The 13,538-nt window shown below is 41.9% G+C and overlaps 1 protein-coding gene across 5 annotated transcripts in view; it reads right to left on the bottom strand.

The window, feature by feature from the left end:
* Nucleotides 1-860: 860 nt before the first annotated feature.
* CTTN (cortactin) overlaps nt 861-13,538 on the bottom strand; it is a 36,470-nt gene continuing 23,792 nt past the window's right edge. For 4 of the 5 annotated variants that reach the window (XM_048855920.1, XM_075129484.1, XM_048855919.1 and 1 more), the window contains 6 exons: nt 13,087-13,156; nt 8,603-8,751; nt 5,312-5,401; nt 4,267-4,456; nt 3,111-3,182; nt 861-2,575 (listed from right to left, as the gene is read on the bottom strand). In XM_048855920.1, the coding sequence (XP_048711877.1) occupies nt 2,439-2,575; nt 3,111-3,182; nt 4,267-4,456; nt 5,312-5,401; nt 8,603-8,751; nt 13,087-13,156 (708 nt within the window). In that variant the 3' untranslated portion in view covers nt 861-2,438. The remainder of the gene's footprint in view (nt 2,576-3,110; nt 3,183-4,266; nt 4,457-5,311; nt 5,402-8,602; nt 8,752-13,086; nt 13,157-13,538) is intronic. The other variant, XM_048855918.1, reaches the window with a different exon arrangement.

Here is a 13,538-nt window from a genome sequence, read left to right as displayed (position 1 = left end):
CTGTCCACATGAGGGAAGGGGGAAAAAAGAACATGTATCTTCTTCCCCAGTACCAGAAGGCTCAGCTACCTCTTTGGACACAAAATCCCAAGCCATCTACAATTTCCACCCAGATGCCAGAAGGCCTGGCTGTCTCCTTGGACAGCTACAACCTACTCCCATCCAGCTTCTTCCAAGGTGGTTTCTACAACACAGATATGCAACTTGCTTTAGCTTTGTATCAAAAAAATAGTGGAGAAGCTAATGCTTCAGGACCTTGAATAGCAGGGCTATGAAGGTAAAGTTTTATGACCCAAGCAGCAGCTGGTTTTCTTAGGAGCCAGTTATGTACAGCTTTTTTCTCCCTCACAAAACACAGTTAGGAGTCAAGTGTTCAAAAAACCATAGTATCCTGTAGCTCCCATTGTTCTCCGCACCTCTCATTCTCTGAAGGGAGCTGTGGCATACTGCATGTGTTTGTTTTGGGCAGGGGGAGTCAGCTCACTTCACTGAAGTGCCTAAATGAGAGCTAAGCTCTTTTTGAAACTCTGGCCCATAACCCCCTTTTTTAAAATCTAAATGTTTCCACATGGGGGCAGGAACAGGAGGCTAGCCAGTGGATCTGCGTGTTAGGGAAGTGTTCAGAAAGTTCAGCAGAGCGCTGCTGGGACACTCATTCAGAACGGTACCTATCACTGCAATAACTGGGCACCACGTAGCAGTGTCCACTGGAAATACTCATTATTCATGGTGTTAAGGGTCTGATTGACATGGAAGCAGATATGGTGAAGGTGACTAGATGAGTGAACAAAGAGAATCTCTGAACTGAAACCTCAACATTCTTGAAACATCAGCTTTAAAATACAAAAGTATCCCATGAAAATGGTTCAAAAAGTTTATTTGAATATTTAATTTACAAAAAATCATATCTCCTATGTGGTGTTCTATGCAAAATTGGATAAAATAAATTGCGTATAAAACCCAACCCAATCTATTAATGCAATATGACAAAGAAATGAAACCATGGGAGAGAAAAAAATATAGTCATATGACATACATGACATTCATTAAAGATTGTCCCAATCACCCAAGATTTGGTTTCCACATGATACCTTCTTCCTAGATACACTGTGCCATTTTATACAAAAATTTTCTGTTCTCCACTGGTCCAAATGTGCCAGTTCCACACTGCCATTCTCATTTTTATGAGAAGGTGGATACAGACAATATACACATTTAACATATGCATTATTAGCTGGAACTTACTATCTTTGGTAGGGACACCAACTTTTGTGGTGAAATAAACCAATTTTTAAAAGTGACAAGAACTTCAATTTCTATTTGGGCAAAAAACAGGATTAACTCCATCATTAGGGACAAACGTTACTGGCAGTTTCTGCTGAAATATAAAGAGGACAGTTATTTTTGTGTGGATCAGAAGTGGAGACTATCTGGAATGGTTTTATGCTATTTGTATTAACATTTCTTGACTGAAATCCAGTTATAACTGTCTTACTGAACTGCAAGCCTGCCTGTTTCATTGTATGAGCAAAAATATATTTGTACACACAATGCAATATACCAACATTGTACTGCCTTTTAATCTTTAAAGCAGTGAGACTGTTACTGTAGGTAGTGGGGTACTGGTTTGGATGCTGGTTTAGGGTTCCTTGAAAAGACCAAGCACGTCCCTGGGTGAGTCAACACTGGAATTTTGCAAGCACTTCTGTAACAACTTTAAAAGGGTTTTTCGGGAGGGGGGAGAGAACGAAGCGATTAGCAAGAGCTAGTGCTAAGATGTCCATAGGGGAAAAGACAAAAGTGGTAGCACGAGAAAGTCCATGTTAGAGCCAAGAGACCTCACTTTAAAATGAAATAACGAATAACTGGACTGTTTCCTTCATAGCATCAATATATTTCTAACCATTGGCCAATATTCAAAGTTAGGTAGTTGTCATTAACTGTAAACTTTCAAGTCCTTCTCTTCCCTTATCCATACACTATATATGGAAATACAGGTGTACTCCTTCTTAAGTGGAAATGCAAATTACCTGCATAGCCATGATCTTTAGCTGACAACATTTAGTGGAAGACTAACTAGACTTAATCACTAGGTAATTCTGTTCACTTACAGGTATGAGTGAAACATGCATTCTTATGACAGGCAGCTAATAGTCCTTGAAATGATATTTAATGCCAATCACTAATTTGGCAAAGAATAAGGAAAAATATTTCAAAATACATAAGAACCGTTACCAGGGACCTTGGTGGGGAACATAAGAGTTACAATATATTAGCGAATTCTGTGGCATAAACATTTTAAAAAGCATGAGCAAAGTATTAAATATAAAAGCAATATGTATATACCCCTCCATCCTCAAAAAAGCATCATGATTTGTAGTGTATTAAATCAGGTTTAATGACTATGGCATTAAGGCATAATCGGTTGACAATATTCTTTATTGCCTCAGCTCAACATAATTGGCTGGGAAAAGCCCATATCTGCCTTTGCACACTCCCCTCCACCAGCCGTCATCAATCATTTCTATGTTCGTGATGATGTCATCTGGATCGAAGGAAATCTCATCATCGCCCGCTGAGAAAAGAGTGGAAGAGGCAATGTGTTCAGTACTCTCACATGAAGTTCTACTTTGGTCAGCTTTTTCCTACATAATGGTATTTTTAGTAGCATTAAGTGATTTAAAAGGGAGTTATTCACAGAGGAGCCTTAGTAATGTTAGCTACCTTCCTCTCTCCAATGCGCCAAACAAGGACATTTAAAACAGGATAAAAAATGTGATAATCAAAAGATTTATCTGAGCAACAGACTCCCTCCTCTTACTTGTTTTTAGTGGCAGCTTTCATCCTAAAAGGAGAACATTCAATTCTTATCTATTATAAGTTGGGTATGCCGTTAATTTTGTATAGTGACTGCTACCCATCACACCAAGGAAAACTTTCTATAACCATAATATTCATGTTACTCTTCAGCCCTGGCAGTCACTTAATATCTAACTGCTAGAGCTGGGCTTAATGTATTCTGGGTGGAGGATATGTATTATGCTAATATTACACTAGACAGAAAGTTATTCATAGGTTACAAAATTAAAAAGAACAAGACCCGCGCTTACCAGCCTGATAATCGTAAAGGGCAATGGCTGTAATTCCAAGTTCATTTTCATATTCATCATAAGTATTTTCTTCTAAAGAGTGTTGGAAAAGACAGACACATTAGAGAACTAAAACCACACTATGTATAGATAGAGCCCTCATTTATGAAAGTGTAATCTGGCACCCATCTTCCATATCCCCATTGTAATTTGGGCCACAGATTGAAGTAAGGAAAAAAACTAGCCAACTGTGTCAGTGTGTACCCAGAAGAGGCACAATTTTGGCAATATTTGCATAGGTTTTGATTGGTTTCTTTGATATTTTTATAACAAATTAGAAATTGAGATGGATGGGGAGGCTGTTATAGAAAGGAGCATGAGAGGGTAAAAATGAAGCCCCACAGCTTTAGTTCAGGAAAAGGTCTATAAAATGTGACTAGATCCAGGGACAAACTTTGAAGAGAAATTTCATTCTCGCATGGCCTTGGTGAGAGGGTAAGAGACAGGCAGCTTTGAATTAGTTTATGAAGAAATTTTGAGAAAAACAACAATACATTTACAAGATGAAAAAAGTACCATCCTGCACACCTTATATCACCCCCACCCCCAAAGTTACATGATGAAATAGGAACACACCCTTCCAATCTCTACTCTCCCGACCAGCAGATTTAACTTTCTAGGCTTAATGTCTCAGACTGCAAAGGTTAAAAGATGTGTCTGTTGCTTAATTCTAAAGGCAATTATTTGTTAGTAGGATTTTCAAGATGGCTGGCCAGCACTAGCTAAAATAAGCCTTTATTTGAAGTTCACCTTTGTATTTTTTTCCAAAGCCAATTTGTGTTACATGACATATGTAGAAGCAAGAGGATGGCTCTCTCTAAACTTCAGCTAAAAGCGGTCACTAGTTTGCCTTATAGTTAGTTCAACATTAAATCATGAATCTTATTTATTTTCAGCATTGGAAAAAAGGCCCACTCATTATAAAGGCAGGTCAATGTTCTTCTTTGCCATATTGCCCCTTTAATTTGATACCAGCACATTTAAATTAAAAATTAAAATGTTGTTAACTCAGATTATGTTGCTGCCCAAACCAGTGACAGGGACATATTAGCACAATTATTCACTGACTCACTACCTACCATTTGAAAGTACCAACTCAGAAATAAGAGCACTCTACCTGCTTGATAGAGGTCTCCTGCCCCTGCCACTTCATAAACTGTCTCTGGGTCATATTCTGACTCCCGCTGACTGACTGCTTCTTGGTAGTCTGACTCTTCAGCTTTGTAGCTAGATTCTGTCTCATGTACAGTTGAATATATTGTATTGGAATTCTTGTAGGTTGCATCTGACTCATATGAAGCTGCATCCTAGAAAAACAAAGATGAAACTTGTCAAGGTCACATAAGCAGCCCCTCAAGCAAGACGTCAATAGTGCAGAAGAGAAGTTCTTAGGTACTGCATTCAGCACTAGAATTCAAACTAGTGAGAACATTTCCTTTGAAAATGGTAATATTCAATACTACATGACAACAATATGTACATGTGCAGGATTGTCTTGAGGTCACCCTAAGTATGATTAGAATCCAACAGAACAGCTCAGCTATTCTACAGATATCAAGTTAGTCTGCCATCACTGTTATGATTCCAGGAACTAGTGACACGATACCTTTAAATCTCTAGATACCATTACAACAAGTGCATTACAACTAAGCAGACACGTGTGTCTGTAATGTCAACAGGTCCATTGTGTAAATATGGTTATATTGCTAATAAATGGTGGTTTATGATACAAGACAAGTCTATTTCTCAAAATTAGACACTTTTTTGCTTGCATTTATATTTTTCTTATTTACAACAAAAACAATCACATTTTAATACTAGGAAGAATAAACATCTCTCACTTTATTTCAATTTTACCCTTTAAGGCTGAACCCTAACATTAATTGTTGTAAGTACTCCATTTCCCACATTAACTCCTTATTAATATTTCAACAGGAGAGAATGGATACAAGGCTACCTATATATCTCCCTACATTGACACATCTAGCTTTAAAACCCAAACGCCATGACCCATTAAATAGAACTTCCTACAAGAAGGCAGCTTACCACTTTACTGGACATCATAACTTTATAGCAAAGCCATAAAAATTACCCACAAATATAAAGCCTATTCACTACTGAGATGTGTTTAGGACAAGCTACTAATTGTGATTTTAACTAACCTCATAAACTGGGCTTGAGGGCAGCTTCTCATCAGCTGGCTGTGGGGTGGGAGATGGAGGTGGAGTTTGTTTTTTGGCTTTTGCTTGTTCCTTTATCAAAAAGAAAAGTGATTAAATTCAGGATAACTTTGAACAGTGACTCCAGGATAGTGAAGTAACAGCAGTGTGGGTGCAATGACCAGCATGCTCTTTAACTCTAGAAGGACTGGTGACAAAGGATGGGTTTTTTTTACTTAAAAACACAGCATTTAACTAATTGCATAATTAAACCTGTGTGTTTTGTTTAGACTGGCCATAAGGTGTGTGAATAAATAGGGTGGATTAGAAGAAAAAAAGTAATTTATGTAGGTTATGTGTAGAATGTAAAGCGAGCACCTGATTCTGCTCTTTGGAATATTTGCATACGATCTGTAGGTTATTTGTATTCAGTATTTTAAAATCCATGAACCAGGCTTCAAATTGCATTTTAATTCAAGTGTAGGGAACTGGATACCACATGTTCTAGTTATAAAACTGACATGTCATTTTTGATGAGAAACAAACTTTTAAGCTTTTCCTAGTATGTTAACCAGCTGACAAGACAACAGGCTTTGAATAGCTAGGACAGAACTAAATTTGCTACAATGCTGTGGCCTGAACTTCCATAAGGTTTCCACATGGGGTAAATAAAAGCAACACTACCACCGCATTCTGCCACACAGGATGCAACAATTTGGAGCTCCACACAGTCCACTGCATGTTATATTGCCCCTGATTCAGGTGCAATCTTCAGGCAAAAGGATGCATGAATCTTTTGGGTTAATTTTGGACCGAGGTAGGATATTAAAATACAGAAAGGTTAATATTACCATGATTTTAAAAAGTTAGGCATTGCCAGCTAGTTAGTATTTGCCTCTTTATCTGCAATACTCAGGAGTAACTGCCTGTGCCATTCAGCAACAGAAATTAACATGTCTGCCCTGTGTTTAATTCTTCTCACTAATGTAACAGACATTTTCAGGAGCATGCAGTACTCTGAGAATAGAAGTATGTGCTCTTTGCAGGGACACAGCCAATATCTTTTTTTTTTTTTATGGCTCCCTTATGATAAAAACAGGGCATTTTTCACAATTTAAAAAAAAAGGAAGGGTAAAGACCGGGAAATACTGCGTTTTTCAACTTTTTAGAAAAAATTAGGACTATCAAGCCCAGTCTTCCCTGTAAGACCTTCTGTAGAAATCCCAGCCTACAGCTGAAAGGCTTATACAGAAACCTTTGCTCCTCATTATTTGTCAAGAGGCTGAGTTAAACAAGTATAACCAGCACACAAGGACAAGAGTCTTGAACATTGGCCCAGATTGAAGAACTCAACACACTGGTGCTGCGCTCTTATGAAAATCTGTCCGAGTGTGAACAAGTCTCCTCTTTCTTTGCAATTGCTCAGGTTTTAGTATCTTGGAGAGTCTTCTCAGGGAGTTCTATAGCAATAGGGAATCCAAGACCTGAAATGTATGATGCGTAGATGAAGCAAGCAGAAAAAAAAGTTGAGAAAAGTTAGAGGTGTTCTTTATGCACTACTAAGAAGCAAAATAATGGGAAAAAAAATTGTTTACAGTTCACCTTTAAGTTCTGTAATTATTATTTTATACATAATATTTTGTAGCATTAGATAGACTTCTTGCAGGGTAGCCCAAAAGAAAGGTTTCACAGATTCCCAGTCCTAGCTCTGCCATTGACTGTGTGATTTTGGGTAAGCTATTTAAACTGAGTGCCTCGGTTTCCTTACCTCTAAAAATGAAGTGGAGACACTGATATTCATCCACCTTTGAAAAATGCTTTATGTTCTTTGGATGAAAAGCACTGGAAAAGTGCCAAGCATTATACTACTTTAAATTGGTACAAGTGTAAAACAAGTGAAATTCTCTGTTTAAAGATAGCATTAGATACTTGCAACCTAAGTTAGCAGCCTCAAATGTCTAAGTACAGATTGAATTATAATGTTCTTTAAAATGGCTATGTGCTTCTCAGACTGTAGTTTAGATGCCAACAGTGTATTTGCTTTTCCATATAACATTTAAGATGCTTAAAATATGGTCTTGCCAAGCAGCCCAGAGCCGGGTTTCTGCCACCATAAATTGCTCTACACGAAGCTTGGATTAGAAAGCAACTTCTAGCATTTGAGACTAACAATTGTTAGAAATTGGCTGATTCAACATAGCATTTAAAGAAAAGCTTCCTGAACACCATCCTAACTAGAAGTAAAAGGAGCATGAGAGGGAAAACAAAACAAATCTCTTGTAACCAACAAAAGCAGTGAGGTAATTAGCTGAAGCAGTCTAGATGGAGAGACCACCCTTTGACTGGAGACACAGGAGTGGGAGAATTCGCATTCATGCCCTATGAAACCTATACTGTAAAAAATCAGTTGTTCAATTGTGAATTAACGAGCCTATCTGCTATTATTGTATTTGACTATATGTACACTAGTTATATGTTTCTTTGTTTAGACATAGCTTGGGTTATGTAACAATAAATGAATTTATTTTGTGGTATTTTAAATCTCTCTTCCACACAGAACATAACACACCAATTTTTAGATGTTTTAAATCTATGCAGGGCTACACTGACCATCTTGGAGGCAGATGACCTCAGTCTATGGGAAACTGTGCAAGGTTCCCTCAGTCTAACTCACAATACCCCATAGAGATGAGATGGTAGTTCATTCTCTAGACCCATTCAATCCTTGGCGTCTGTTGAAATTGTTAACAAGGATGGTTATATGTGTAATATGGTGCCCTGTCCCCTAAGAGACAAGACTGAGATCATCAACTCATTTCCTAGGAATGGCAACTACCAACCTTGCCTGGATTTCAGCCAGTGACCTTGATGTGAAAGAACATTTATTGCTAACACTCAAACCATCCAGTCTCATTAATAGGGGACAGTCATGACTACTAAGTAGAACTTAGTTATTCAAAATTAAAAACCATGCACATTTCCAGCATCACTGTGTTCTATGAAGCATGTTGAGGTTAAGCAACATTATCTCCATTTCCAGTTCTAGGATTCCATTAGCTACTCAGAGGTTACTTTTATAGCTCTTGTGGGAGTCCAGCTGTGTGTCTGGAGGTGCAGTTTGCTAGAAAGGGGCCCTGGCTCCCAGGTGAAGTGCTAGCACCAGGATACTTAAATGTCCAAGTCTAGCAAGAGAAAGAAAGGAGCATGTTTTCTAGAGGATATACCCTTCTCCTCTCCTACTCCACACTCAGAAACCACCAGAGTTTGCCCAGAAGGGCTCTGAATCTTACTTACTTCTAGTTTCCTTCTCGCCTCCTCCTGTTCTTGTTTCTCCTGGGCCATTCTTTGCGCTCTCTCAGCTTCTGCTTTCCTTCTGTCTTCCTGTTCCTTTTCCTTGGCTAGATTTTCAAAGTTAGCTCGGATGTTGCTTGTTTTATTATTCACTGTAACATTACAAATATTTAAAAAAAAATTTAAGATCAAAATGAAAAACAGAAAAAAGTGTTCTACTTGGACAGAATCTCTGCAAGGTGCCATACTGGAGTCAGTTTACAGCCAGATTTCATAGTGGGGGAACACACACCTCATGAGAGCTTCCCGTGTGCCATCCTTCTCTATTGATGGGAATCCCTGCAAGTCCCCCTACCTTTACCTCATGGCAGGGGCTCTGTGTCACCCACGTTCCACTCCCTCATACCATTGGATCCCATTCCTCTCTCACCCACTATGGCAGGGGCTCAGTGCCCTGCCAGGTCATCATTCCCCCCACCATACCCCTGTCAGGTCCCCATTTCCCCATCGCACCCATTCCAGGTCCATGTTCCCCTCTCTGAGGGCCCCATTTTTCCTTCCCCATCTCCATTTCCTCTGACTCTGGGTCCCCACTTCCATGCCAACCCACCCTATTTCTGCTTTCCTCATCAGCCCTACTCTCCATCCCATTACAGGTTCCTGCTCCCCCAAATTGCCAAGACTGCTCCCCTTCCTTCCTCCAGGTGCCTGCTTCCTCACTGGCCCTAAGTCCTTTCCAGGTCACTGCTTCCTCCCGCCATCTGGTCCACTCCCCTGCTCCCACCACTCCCTACTTCCCTCACCAGTGCAGCCCCATTTCTCTGGACTGTTGTGCTTCCTGTCCCCAAATCCTTTCTGTTAGGCTCTTTTCTTATTTCTGTTAGAGTCCAGGCTACACTCTCCCCATGCAGCAAGTAGAGCGGCTGCCTCTGATATATGCAGATCAGGGGTGGGCAAACTTTTTGGCCCGAGGGTCACATCTGGGTGGCGAAATTATATCCAGGGCCATGAATGTAGGGCTGGGGAAGGGAGTTGAGAGGGGGTGTGGGAGGGGATGTGGTGTGCAGGAAGGGGCTCAGGGCAAGGGGGTTGGAGTGCAGAGGGGTGCAGCAGGAGGCTCAGGGCAGGGCGTTGGGGTTACAGGAGGCGGAGTAGGAAGGGGCTCAGGAAAAGGGATTGGGGTGCAGCAGAGGGCTCAGGGCAGGGGGTTGGGGTGCAGGTGCAGAAGGGGTTCAGGGTGTGGGGTGCAGCCCGGTGCTGCTTACCTCACGTGGCTCTGAGGTGGCAGCGGCACACAGCGGGGCTAAGGCAGGCTTCCTGCCTGCCTTGGCCCCGCACTGCTCCCAGAAGAGACCAGCATGTCCGGCAGCGGTTCCTGGGGGTGGCAGGCGGCTCTGCCGCATGCTGCCCTCATCTATGGGTACCACTCCCGAAGCTCCCACTGACTGCGGTTCCCCATTTTCAGCCAATGGGAGCCATGGGGGCGGTGCCTGCAGGCGAGAGCAGCACATGGAGCCCTCTGATCCCCCCCCCCCTTACACCAGGGGCTGCAGGGACATGGTGCCGGCTGCTTCTGGGAGTGGTGCGGGGCTAGGACAGGCAGGGAGCCTGCCTTAGCTCCGCTGTGCCACGGGGCTGGCAATCTGACGGGCTGGACTGAAAGCCCTGAGGGGCCGGATCCGGCTCGCAGGCCGTAGTTTGCCCTCCCCTGATGTAAGTAGTAGCAGGAGGCACTTAAGATTCCTGGGATGTGGCATTTCAAAGTTACTGTATTACAGACATACTAACAAATGCCACTGAGTTGAGTGTAGAGCTTCGTATCTTTTGGCCAATTAATAGACATACACATTGTAGACATACATGTTGTAGCAACATCCTCTTGGTATAAATTCAATGTGTTTTGGGGAGCTGAAGTGCGATTCGTTCTCTTGCCACCCCAAACATATGCTAACAATGCTAAAAAAAAGGAAGATTTCACTAAAGTAGTCGGACACAGAAGTATAGTACCATCAGTACTAAAGCTTTTTAAGAGAGCTGTTTACATCTAAGTATCAGTTCTTAAGATTCTTTAAGCTCAGTTACTACAAGCCCTTCTTCTGCAACAACTTGGTTCAGCACTTAGCTTTTTGTCATATTTCAAAGTCTTGGCAGACAGACACAGCCCAGACATGGTATCTCAGCAGCTACACTGCCAATAGTCAAAATACATCTTAACCACACTCCTCTGCCCTTTCTTCTCCCTCCCCTAACATGTGAAGGAAAAGAAATATTCCCTGTTCCAAGATTCATTCAAAGCATAAGGCCCAGTCCCGCAAACCACCTCTGTTTGCATTTAATGTGTGTTCCACGCGCACAACAGGCTTGCAGGATCAGGCCCAGAGACTTCTGAGGACTTTAGTAGGACTCAGGCAGTGCAAAGCCTTTGTTCTGGTCCACTGCACAGGGGTGAATTTTGCCTAGGGCAACTGGACCCTTTTGTCACAATGCTCTGTTTGTTCCCTACTTGGAGTGCTGTCAAGGTGGCTGTGCAAACAATTCTGGTGTGAGTGTATTTAATTATTCCTGGGGAATTCTGCACCACTGCGCGTGCTCAGTAACGTGTCCCCCCACAGATTCTCTTTGCTTCCCCACAGAAAAATGGTTTCTGTGGGGGAGCAAAGAGAGGCTGCACTAGTGCTCATTCACCCCTCCCTGGCAGTGCAGGTGTGTCTATTCGGGCACCTGAAGCAGCCCAGGGAGAGGTAAGTCACCACGGGGGTGAGACAGGACAATGGAGACTGGGTTCCTCCCTGCCCCCTCACTGAGCAGCCGGGGCTGGATCAAATCAACCCCCAGAAACCTCCCCCAACTGCAGGAAACTCTGCATTGTGGGAGGAGGGGGTTGGGTGCAGGGGGTGAGGCTCTCTGGGCTGGGGGTTATGGGTGCGAGGCAGGGGGTGAGGCACTATGGGGAGGGGGGATTGGGTGCTGGGGGGTCCAGATGCACTGCGGTAATGGCTTCCCATAAAGTGACCCCCTCCCCAACTTCCTGGCCCCATTGCTCCTCAGCCTCACCCCTTGCATCAGGGTCCCCCTCCTCGAACCCTCCCCAAATCCCCCCGAGCCTCACTCCCTGCATCCGGAGCCCCCCACTCCCAGACCTCCACCCCACTGAGCCCCAACCAGCTGCACCTTGACCCCCACCCCACCAATCCCCACTCTCCCAGCACCCAGACCTCCCACTGATTCCCCCACACCCAGACCTTGCCCCACTGCACCCTAACCACTTTCACCTGGACTCCCCTGCAGAGTCCCATGCCCCCCCCCAAGTTCCTGTGCATCCAGATTCCACACACACACACACACACACACACGTCCCACCAAACTGTCTGCATCCAGATTGCACCACATAGAACCCTGGTACTCTTGAGGTAATTCTGAACCAAAAATTAAAAATTCTGCACATTTGTCAAAACAACACAATAAAACAACAACATAATCACATCATTTTCAATTATTTTGGTAATTTATTTCAAAATACTTATCAGCAAATAATTGAAAATACTGTGTTATTCTGACAAATAAAATGTGCAAAATTTTGTAGAATTTTAAAATATTGTGTGCCGAATTCTTAAACTTTTGGTGCAGAATTCCTTCAGGAGTAATAGTATTTGTGATACTTTGAGAACTAAAATTAACTCAACCCAGTGTTTGTGAAAGCAAATAAGATTGCTAAGTAAAGCCAGTCAATATTTATTCAGGCCAATATTTCTATGCAAGAAAGTGCCTTCTTTAGAGAGAAAGAAAGGCTCTCCTAGACAGCCTTCCAGAAGATTTGGAGAGGGGGAAGGAGAAAAAGCAATTAGCTAACATGAAATGACATGCAACAGCAACATTACTTACCTTTGATCTTTGTAAGGCCTTGTCTAGATGAGAAAGTTGTGCTGGTTCAAGTCAGTTTAGAAACCAAACTTAGCCAACATAACCTACAGTTGATATAAATGACTTTCAAACTGAAACAGAACACCTTCACAAGAAGTTGCACCGAATTTAATTAAGTCCATTTCTAAACTAATTTAATCAGTATAATTTTCTCATGTAGACAAAGCCTAAGTTGTCTAGCCCATTCTAGAAAAGCTTAGCACAGTCTCAGCCTGTGTGAGAATCAAGGAGATGCTTTTTAGTTTCTTGGTACTGTTTTTTCTCCCTCACAAAGAAACAATGTATTGTTTAAATGCAACTCTAATTTGGACTCAAATGTTAATACTGAGGGGGGAAATGAGTGTCACCTGTCACTCAGAGAGGAGACTTTACAGTCAATGAGTAAAATAAGGCATATGTGGGTGCTACTGACCTGCCAAGGTCACAAAAAAGAAGCTTGGATTCTTACTCATTGGTACCAAAGGGGGTGAAATAACCTTAGGGGTGCCAGAGTAAGGTGGCCCACCTTCTACAGCCCATGAGAGAAACATAAAAAGGGGATTCTGTAATCAAGAATATAATCTTACCAGCTTCTACTGGCTTGGTCTTCTGATAAGTTGATGACAGTTTCTCAATATCTTCAAAAGTCGATGCATTCTACCAGAAATGAGAAAGTATCAACTACTACACAAAGCAGCACCAGTTCTCTCTTCACATGCTCATTCACTAAACAAGGCAGCACCCACCTGCATGATCTTCTGCTGCAACATTCTAAATCAGGACTTCTACCTCCAAGGTTTATTAATCATTATTTTTAAAGCCCACTACATTTTTGAGACTAAAACATGAAAAAGGGAATTAATTCTTTCAATACACCACACTATTTAGGGCTAACCTTCATTCAGAGACACGTCACACTAGATTCCTATTAACACTAATTTTATTAGTGATTAATCTCATTTATATATTGATGAGTCATAAGAGTAGGAGACAGGGAAATTTGCTGAATGCTTGTTGTTCTGAATACAAAATAATCTTT

This window comes from Caretta caretta, chromosome 6 (genome assembly GCF_965140235.1).
Source record: "Caretta caretta isolate rCarCar2 chromosome 6, rCarCar1.hap1, whole genome shotgun sequence".
NCBI lineage: Eukaryota > Metazoa > Chordata > Testudines > Cheloniidae > Caretta > Caretta caretta.
This window is presented reverse-complemented; position numbering and strand designations above follow the sequence as displayed.